The 10,089-nt window shown below is 41.4% G+C and overlaps 1 protein-coding gene across 1 annotated transcript in view; it reads left to right on the forward strand.

The window, feature by feature from the left end:
- The window catches only part of eftud2 (elongation factor Tu GTP binding domain containing 2), a 60,670-nt gene that overhangs the window by 49,173 nt on the left and 1,408 nt on the right, over positions 1–10,089 (forward strand). Inside the window, exons 23-27 of the mRNA XM_070864480.1 lie at positions 762–849; positions 3,688–3,806; positions 4,207–4,301; positions 6,880–7,033; positions 8,038–8,145. Coding sequence (XP_070720581.1) covers positions 762–849; positions 3,688–3,806; positions 4,207–4,301; positions 6,880–7,033; positions 8,038–8,145 — 564 coding nt within the window. The remainder of the gene's footprint in view (positions 1–761; positions 850–3,687; positions 3,807–4,206; positions 4,302–6,879; positions 7,034–8,037; positions 8,146–10,089) is intronic.

Genomic DNA, 10,089 nt, shown 5'->3' on the forward strand with positions numbered 1-10,089 from the left:
TTCAATGGAATTTAGAAGAATGAGAGGGGATCTCATAGAAACATATAAAATTCTGACGAGATTGGACAGGTTAGACGCAGGAAGAATGTTCCCGATGTTGGGGAAGTCCAGAACCAGGAGTCACAGTCTAAGGATAAGGAGTAAGCCATTTGGACCGAGATGAGGAGAAACTTCTTCACCCAGAGAGAGTTGTGAACCTGTGGAATTCTCTACCACAGAAAGTTGTTGAGGCCACTTCGTTAGATATATTCAAATAGGAGTTAGATGTGGTGGCCTTTACCGCTAAAGGAATCAAAGGATATGGAGAGAAAGCAGGAATGGGGTACTGAAATGCATGATCAGCCATGATTATATTGAATGGTGGTGTAGGCTTGAAGGGCCGAATGGCCTACTCCTGTACCTATTTTTCTATGTTTCTATGCTCATGGGATGGATTTTATAGCATCCAGGTACTGATCAAAGGGTACTACAAAGCTGTAGGCTGGAAACTTTACTCGTGGCTGATCACACAGCAGTGCTTTCCTGGTAATAGTGTCGAGGTGCTTGTGCCTTCCAGTTAAAATCCAGCATTAAAGATGATCCTGAGCCCAAAAGCTGGCTAGCATGGCAGCTGATGTTAGCTGAGCACTTCTGAAGACAAAAAAAAAGTTTCTAGAGCTGGCAAAATCGTATTAAGTTCACATTTTCCCTTCAGCTTAACAATAATGAGCCCGCAATAGACTTGCCTTCTGCTTATTTTTTTTTAACTGATCCGATTTTAGGTGGATAAAGCACTTTTAGGTTACGTGAAGGACAGCATCGTCCAGGGATTCCAGTGGGGAACTCGAGAAGGACCACTTTGTGATGAGCGTATGTATTGGCCAGAAGCAATAAAAACAATGTCTTCACGTTTGATATTTCAGTAATTGGTAGAATAATTTTTGTAATTGAAGATATGAGAAATTATGAATGTATAATTGATCAGAGTACTTAGAAGTATGTCTTGTTACAGTAACATTGCTCTTGCACTCAACTTTATCAATTTTAGTTTATTAATTTCATCCCTCATATTGTGTTTCTGCCATAATTTCTTGTACTTTGTTCACGTACTTATGCCTGGCACGCTTGACCCCATTGCTAAACACTGTTTTGTTGGGTTACAAGACAAAAGCAATACACAGAGTGGTAGCTTTTTTAACAAGAGAATGAAATATGAGAGATTTTGTATTGTTCCATGCCACTACATCAGAGGATCAACAATGCCAGTAACCTGGAGAAAACTTAATTCCAGCAAATCTTATGGTGCTGTCACTGGGGCAATGTATTTCAGATTTGATATTGGAGCCCTAATCTGCAAAACGACATGGTAGGATGTGAAGTCACGCCCACCCTCCTCTACAAAATGCCAAACAAAAGTAGCGATCGCTTGCTTCCCCAAGAGGAGAGAACATTGGAAAAGCAGCCATTCCAGGATTGGACATGTCCTCGCAGTGAATTTCAGAGTAACAATAGCCGAGGCCCTGGCAAGTTACAAACTATTAGCTGCAGCTGGAAGATTGCTTAGAGAGATCCAAGAAGGAAGACATGGTCAATATAGTTTGAAAATACATGTTTCTTGTACAGAAAATGGGCTGAGAACTGTCTCGGTATGGAACCTCAGCCCTTGGACTGCTCAAAGGATCAGAAAAATAGCAGAACATTTGGACTGCAAAATATGTCTCAAGACCCATTTTCTACGATAATCAAAGACTGGTACTCTAAAGTTTAACACGGATGCATTGTAAATGTGATTAGGCCAATCTTTCATATTATTGAGTCTTAGCTCTAGGCGAGTCGTCCTCTCCATAGTGTTTGTAGGCCAATTGTGCGTAGTCAAGGTGACTCATCTGTAGCACAGTAAAGGTTAAGGCAAATTTAGGACTGATAACAGGAAGTTCTTCATGCAATAAGTAATTAATAAATAGGATGAAGTTCCAGATCGAGCTATGGAAGTGAAAATGCTGGAGAGCCAGTTGGATGCTGTGGTACGGTGACGTTAGGATTAATCTGGATAGATGAACTCAAGCCTTCTGAATGACCACCCTCGTTCATAATTATCTTGTGAACACTTTTAATGCATCCAGAGATTGGATACATAATAAAAAAAGAACTTGCATCTGACTGTGGCTCAGTTGGGAGCACTTTTACCTCTGGGTCAGAGGGTTGTGGATTCACGTCCCATGCAAGAGACTTCAGCACAAAAATCTAGGCTGACGCTTCAGTGCAGTGCTGAGGAAGTGCTGCACTGTCGGAAGTGTCGTCTTTCGAATGAGACATTAAACAAAGGGACGCCTTCCCTCTTGGGTGGATGTAAAAGATCCTATGGCATTATTTCGAAAAGAGCAGGGGAGTTATCCCCGGTGACCTGGGGCCAATATTTATCCCTTCAATCAACATCTAAAACAGATTATCTGGTCATTATCACATTGCTGTCACTGGGAGCTTGCTGTGTGCAAATTGGCTGCCATGTCTCCTACATTACAACAGTGACTACACTTAAGAAGGTGTAGTCTGTAAAGCATTTTGGGACGTCTGGTGGTCTTGAAAGGCGCTATATAAATAAGAACATAAGAAAAAGGAGCAAAAGTAGGCCATACGGCCCCTTGAGCCTGCTCCGCCATTTAATACAATCATGGCTGATCTGATCATGGACTCAGGTCCACTTCCCCCGCCCGCTCCCCATAACCCCTTATTCCCTTATCGTTTAAGAAACTCTCTATTTCTGTCTTAAATTTATTCAATGTCCCAGCTTCCACAGCTCTCTGAGGCAGCAAATTCCACAGATTTACAACCTTCTGAGAAGAAATTTCTCCTCATCTCAGTTTTAAATGGGTGGCCCCTTATTCTAAGATCATGTCCTCTAGTTCTAGTCTCCTCCATCAGTGGAAACATCCTCTCTGCATCCACCTTGCCAAGCCCCCTCATAATCTTATAAGTTTCGATAAGATCACCTCTCATTCTTCTGAATTGCAATGAGTAGAGGCCCAACCTACTCAACCTTTCCTCATAAGTCAACCCCCTCATCTCTGAAATCAACCTTGTGAGCCATCCCTGAACTGCCTCCAAAGCAAGTATATCCTTTCGTAAATATGGAAATCAAAACTACACGCAGTATTCCAGTCTTTCTTCTTTCTTTCCATCTCGTAACCTGGCAACCATTTTGTGCACAGATAGGTCCCGCAAACAGCTGTAAGGTGAATAAGCAATTAACCTGACCGTATTGGCTGTGGAGGAATATTAACCAGGGCATCAGGAGAACCTCTTGTCCTTTTCGAATAGTTCATGAATTATTTCTCATCCACCAGAACGGATAAAGCATCAGTTTAACCTCTCCTCCAAAGGGTGAAACCTCTGAATGCAGCACTCCGTTAATACTACACTGGAGTGCTAGCCCCGATTATGTGCTCAAGTCTTGGAGTGAAGCCTGAACCTATAACCTTCTGATTTGCGAAAAGAGAAGTCAAGCTGATAGTACTTCCATCGGCGTTTTGGTCTCACTTCACCAATAACCCTGAATGGCAGATACATGTCAATATATTTTATAAAGTTTTAAAGATTTTGTTTTAAGTGGAAGCATTACAACTCCAATTCTAAATTCTAATAGTTTGTTTCGCAGTGTAAGGTGGTCTTGATGTGCACAATTTGTGAATTTGTATCTTTTCTTCACAGCAATTCGTAACGTGAAGTTCAAGATTCTGGATGCAGTAATAGCTCAGGAACCATTGCACCGGGGTGGAGGGCAAATTATCCCCACAGCCAGACGAGTGGTATATTCCGCTTTCCTGATGGTAAGGGCATCACTGTAACATTTCGCCTCTTTGAATGCTCAGCTGTTTTGCAGTATCATTTCCTAATTTGATAAGTAAAATTACAAAAGCGTGCAGAAAAGTATACAACCTGGATGTTGGAATAAATTTGTTTTACTGTGCAAAATATTTTTTGTCTTTCACTTATTCTTTTGGGAGTGAATTTGCCTATAGATTTATTCTGTTTTATGAACAAAATTTCTGGTTCTGTTTTTCATATAAATGTACTTTATCCATTCAGCACAGTCAATTTCAACAAATTTATTCAGATCAACAATTTGTTTCTGCAGCTATTGGAATATAAAATATCTGTACCTAAATACAGTATCTCTGTTCTGTAATATGCTGCTAGGCTGGCCAATAAAATGCACCTTTTTTGTAGGCCACGCCTCGTCTGATGGAGCCTTATTACTTTGTGGAGGTGCAGGCACCAGCAGACTGTGTTTCAGCAGTGTATACAGTCTTGGCGAGAAGGAGGTATGCAGATTAATTCTACCCCTGTCGTGCTTTAATCTTTGTCTTCAATTTTAGGTAGGACAGGCCTATTGCTGTATTCACTGAAAATGTTACAGTACAGACTGGGTGCAGAGGGAGGCCTAAATAAGCAAAATGAAGGAGAAATGTTACCGCTATGTTTAATTTACTAAATGTTTAAATTTATTTAAATAGTATTTATATCACACACCGTCTGTTTAAACGAAGGAATTAAAATACTGGGTGAAAAGTGAAGATATTAATGGTTTGGACTTGGGTGTACAGGGCATTATTTCAAAATTTGCAGATGACACAACTTGAAAATATTGCGAGCAATGAGGAGGATAGGGATAGACTTCAAGAGGACATAGACAGGCTGGTAGAATGGGCGGACACGTGGCAGATGAAGTTTAACGCAGAAAAGTGCAAAGTGATGCATTTTAGTAGGAAGAACGAAGAGAGGCACTATAAACTAAAGGGTACAATTCTAAAGAGGGTGCAGGAACCGAGAGTCCTGGTGGTGTTTGTGCACAAATCATTGAAGGTAGCAGGGCTTGAGAAAGCAGGATTTTTTTTTTTAAAAAGCATATGAGATCCTGGACTTTATAAAGAGAGGCACAGAGTACAAAAGCAAGCAAGTTATGAACCACCTTTGTAAAATACTGGTTCGGCCACAACTGGAGTAGTGTGTCCAGCTCTGGGCACTGAACTATAGGAAGGATGCAGAAAAGGTCTTAGACAGGGTGCAGAAAAGATTTTACAAATATGGTTCCAGGGATGAGGGACTTTAGTAACGTGGATAAACTGAAGAAGCTGGGGTTGTTCTCAGAGCAGAGAAGGTTGAGCGGAGATTTGATAGAGGTGTTCACAATCATGAGGGGTCTGGACAGAGCAGACAGAGAAACTGTTCCCATTGGCGGAAGGGTCGAGAACCAGAGGACACAGATTTAAGGTGATTGGCAGAAGATCCAAAGGCAACATGAGGAAAAACTTTTTTACGCAGCGAGTGGTTAGGATCTGGAATGCGCTGCCTGAAAGGGCGGTGGAGGCAGACTCAATCATGGCTTTCAAAAGGAAATTGGATAAGTACCTGAAGAAAAGAAATTGCAGGGCTATGGGGAAAGGAAGTGGGACTCGCTGAAGTGCTCTTGGAGAATCAGCATGGGATCGATGAGCTGAATAGCCTCCTACTGTGCTGTAATGATTCTAACATCAGCTCGCCCAGGATTGAGATTCACAGTATCTTTTAAAAAAAAAACATGAAACCACACAGATTATAGTTGCATGTGATGTAATCTAGTAAAAGTACATGTGAACTTGAGTTGATTGGAAAACAAATCCCAATAGTAACATCAGGATTGGTAACACATTACTGCTAGTATCATGGATTATTCTCAATGAATGTGTAACCTGAAGGATTTATCAGTCCATCTTTTGCGTAATTTGTTGCCCCCCTCCACCAGTCGTCTTTCCCTTTTCTCTCCTCCCCTAAAATACAAACTCGTGTTGCAATACGGTCCCATGTGCGCCCGCAGTGCTCCACTATCTCGTCCAAGTGACTGCTTGTTGTGTGAGCAGAGGCATTGCGTCTCACTACAGCCGAGGCCGATCTCCCGTTAGCTGATATCTGCACAAGTGCACGCTCCAGCAGCGGCCACAGGATAGCAAACAGAAGTGACATTTTTCTGTCCGTAACATGGAGGTGCTGAAGCCAGGTATAGCCTTTCTGCTCTGTATTGCTCAGTACTTTACGGAGTAATTAATTCATAAGAATTAGGAACAAGAGGTAGGCCGTATGGCCCTTCGAGCCTGCTCCACCATTGAGTAAGGCCATGGATCTTCGACCTCTATTCCGCTTTCCTGCCTGATCATCCCCAACCTCCCCATATCCCTTGATTCCCTTAGTATCCAAAAATCTTTCAATCTCTGTCTTGAATATACTCAACGACTGAGCATTCACAGCCCTCTGGGGTAGAGAATTCCAAAGATTCACCACCCTCTGAGTGAAGAAATTCCTCCTCATCTCAGTCTTAAATGGCTGACCCCTTATCCTCAGACTATGACCCCTAGTTCTAGACTCTCCAGCCAGGGGGAAACAACCTCTCACCATCTACCCTGTCAATCCCCCTCAGAATCTTGTATGTTTCAATGAGATCACCTCTCATCTAAACTCCTATTGGTGGCATGTTCAGTGAAACATTACTGTTTGTGAAATGTATCTGCCCTCTTGCTATAAATACAATAGTAACTTTGAACGGCCCTAACACAACATCAGATTATCTGAATTCTGAAAAGACTAGAGTGTTTATCATGTGACTAATGGAGTATAGGAGCTATACTTTCTTCATGAAACTCCACTCAAGTGAGTTGCATCAGGGATGTTTTACATGGTTGCTCTGATCGACATAGCAACTTAAACACTGCACATTTGTCATGGATAACAAGTGCTCTGCAGTGAGAATTTGCAGTATAAAGAATTTTTACATTGATAATGCTGGTTCATACTGCCATTAAGACTGAAAAATGTAAACCTACGAGCGGAAGATGGTTCCTCTGCAGTGGTTTTATTTTGTATCTGCAGAGGCCATGTGACACAGGATGCACCAATCCCAGGTTCTCCACTTTATACAATCAAAGCATTTGTCCCAGCGATTGACTCGTTTGGTTTTGAGACGGATCTGCGGACACACACACAGGGACAGGCTTTCTCCCTCTCCGTCTTCCACCATTGGCAGGTGAGAATTTATCATTCCAAAGCAAACTATTGCTCTGTATTCATTGGAAAGTATCTCTTCCTTTGCACAACTCAAATCTTTCATCAGTCAGCTGCTAATCAAATGTCAGCATGGCTCAGTGCTGGTCTCGGAGTCAGAAGCTTGTGGGTTCAGGAATTGAACACGTAATAGGCTAATGCGTCAGTGCAGTACTTGGGGATCGTTGCATTATCACTGTTTGGAAATTGGTGTTGTTTCCTTACATAACAGTGACTGACAACACTTTTTTAAAGTAATTCATTGGCTGTGAAGCTCTTTGTAACATCCTGAGGATGTGAAAGGTGCCATTTCTTTATATAACTAAATGCATCACCTGCATGGGTGAACTCGCAGCTTCTCCATTGACCAGGGCTGCGCAATTCAGCATAAAATTCACCCATTTTTACAATCTAATTAAGAGGCACAATCAGAATCTGGAAACAAAAAGCTGGTATTGTTTTTTTTTTAAGTCACCATAAAGCTCATTGATTGCCGTAAAAACCTAACGAGTTCCCTAACGTCGTTTAGGAAAAGAAACCTGCCAACTGACCAAGTCTGGCCTATGTGACTCCAGACGCACACCAAAATGGTTGACTCTTTGCTCTCTGAAGAGGCCTACCAAACCACTGTTTTATCAAACTCTAGGCAACTCAGCAATAAATGTTGGCCTTGGCAATGATGCTCACACCCTGAGTGTTTTTTTTTAATGTGTTCATAAAAATAAGAACATAAGAAATAGGAGCAGGAGTAGGCCATTTGGCCCCTCAAGCCTGCTACGCCATTCAATAAGATCATGGCTGATCTGATCTTGGCCTCAACTCCACTTCCCTCTCCATAACCCTTGACTCCCAAAAATATAGTTATTGGTTCCTTTTAAACTAAATTCCAAACACGCTTCTAAAAAGCACCAACTGTTTCAAGAGGCTGCAAGAATAAGCATTCACTGTAATTACTTGAAGTAATGAGTTTTGCGGTTCTGTGCATAGATTGTGCCTGGTGACCCCTTGGACAAGAGTATCATCATCCGACCCTTGGAACCACAGCCTGCGCCTCACCTGGCCAGAGAGTTCATGATCAAAACCAGAAGGAGAAAGGTAATCTGGCATAAAATGATGTGTTTTGAACCCTTGGTAGCTGTAGAAGTGGACGTATTTACCTGCTCGATAGGGTATTGTTTACTCAGTAATAAGGGGCAGGTTGAGCTGTTGTTTGAAGTAGTTCCCTATTTCAATGTGGTCTACTAACAAGTTTTACAGTATTTGACTACTAACCAAGACAGTTGACTACATTAGACTCTAACTTGGTTCACATTATCGCATAAACATTCATAAATGGATGGATATGCATTCTGAGCTTTAGCTAACTTTCAGTTTGATGTTTCGGACTGTTGCCTTGAAGTTCAGCCTTTTGATATAACAAGAAAGGACAAAGGACCCTTCTAAGAATAATCGCCTCCAGTTCAGAAATATGCAGATCCTTAAATGTCTGCATACTTTCTGTTAGTTATACAGACTAGAGCCCTGTAGGTCAAGATCAGAATATGAGGCAAAGAAACTACAGGCCAGGCCGTGAAAGTTCCACACTTGCAGATCTTTGCTGTTGGCCTCTGAAGAATCTGGAGCACTAGTTCAACTATTGCGCTTTTTGGCCTGTAAGCAGTGATCTGTATGTATTGCTTAGTGCAATTTATTGTTTTCCATAACATCAAGAGGGCAGCATAATGTTTTAAAACCATGAAGTGATTGAAATGACTGAGAAATTTCAGAAAGCATAATCAGCGATTTATCATTCTGAAAATAAATGGATTTACTTGTAAATGTAGGGACGTTCCTGGAACAGAATAATGAAGGTGTGGGCAGAATGCCTGTCCATAAAATGTCTTTGTTGCATATAGAAAAGACAGGGATTCATTTTCTATACCCTGTTTATATGTTACTGTAACGTTTTCATGGTTTAAAATATTAGAATCACTCCATTTGAGCAGAATGTTATTGTCATGACCGAAAACTAATTATACCCTATAGTAGCAATTATTTTCTAACTTTTAAAAATGCTGATGAAACTCATGTGTCTTGATTACTGAAAGTCTACCACTGTCAATATTTAACTAAATGGATTGCTATATCTCCCACACTGGTTTATTTGTTGGAAAATGTTGCATTAGTTAATGAATGTGTCACTGGAAGCCTGAGAGAGTAATGCTTCACACTATGTGCACTTTGAGTGTTATTGATCCAATGATAAATATACAGCTTGCACTCCAAGACCAGCATCCTTTAAGCACTAAATTCTAACTCCAGCAACCTGGGCTTGGGTCTTGATCTTTCCTGTCTTTCAAGCCAACTTAACATAACATAAGAAATAGGAACAGGAGTAGGCCATTTGGCCCCTCGAGCCTGCTCCGCCATTTAATAAGATTATGGCTGATCTGATCTTGGCTTCAACTCTGCTTCACTGCACGCTCCCCATAACCCTTGACTCCCTTATTGTTCAAAAATCTGACTATCTCCACCTTAAATGACTCAGCCTCCACAATATTAGCGAGGCTAGGAGATTTCTTACTTGCATAAAGGCACTGTTACAAGTTTCTCAAATGTGCGCTACTGTGCACCTCAGCATCACCGGTCGGTCACTGCTGTAAGTGGACTTTGCATCCTCTGAGTGCACCTTAATTGTTGGGTATCTGGACAAATAGTAACATGACATGGGGATCGTAACATAGACCCCCCCTTAGTGCATATACTGAATATGATTTTTCACCTGCGCGCAGAAGACAAGACTGAAACCACCCTAGCGAGAAGATACAACTATAAGCCAATAAACTAGTTTACTTTCCGTAACTACATGGTTGAACAGAGTTCTGTTGACCCACCACTCCTCATACCATTAAAAAATCATAAATATGCAACTCTACCGCCACACTGAGCAATATTCACTTCCAAGCTAACTGTTCCAAAGCTAACCAGTCATGGGATTTAAGTTACAAACCGGATGAACTTACTGTACCATTCTGGGAACTTTGTATGTCTCCAACTGAT

The sequence above is a fragment of the Pristiophorus japonicus genome, chromosome 21, assembly GCF_044704955.1.
Source record: "Pristiophorus japonicus isolate sPriJap1 chromosome 21, sPriJap1.hap1, whole genome shotgun sequence".
NCBI classification, from domain to species: Eukaryota; Metazoa; Chordata; class Chondrichthyes; family Pristiophoridae; genus Pristiophorus; species Pristiophorus japonicus.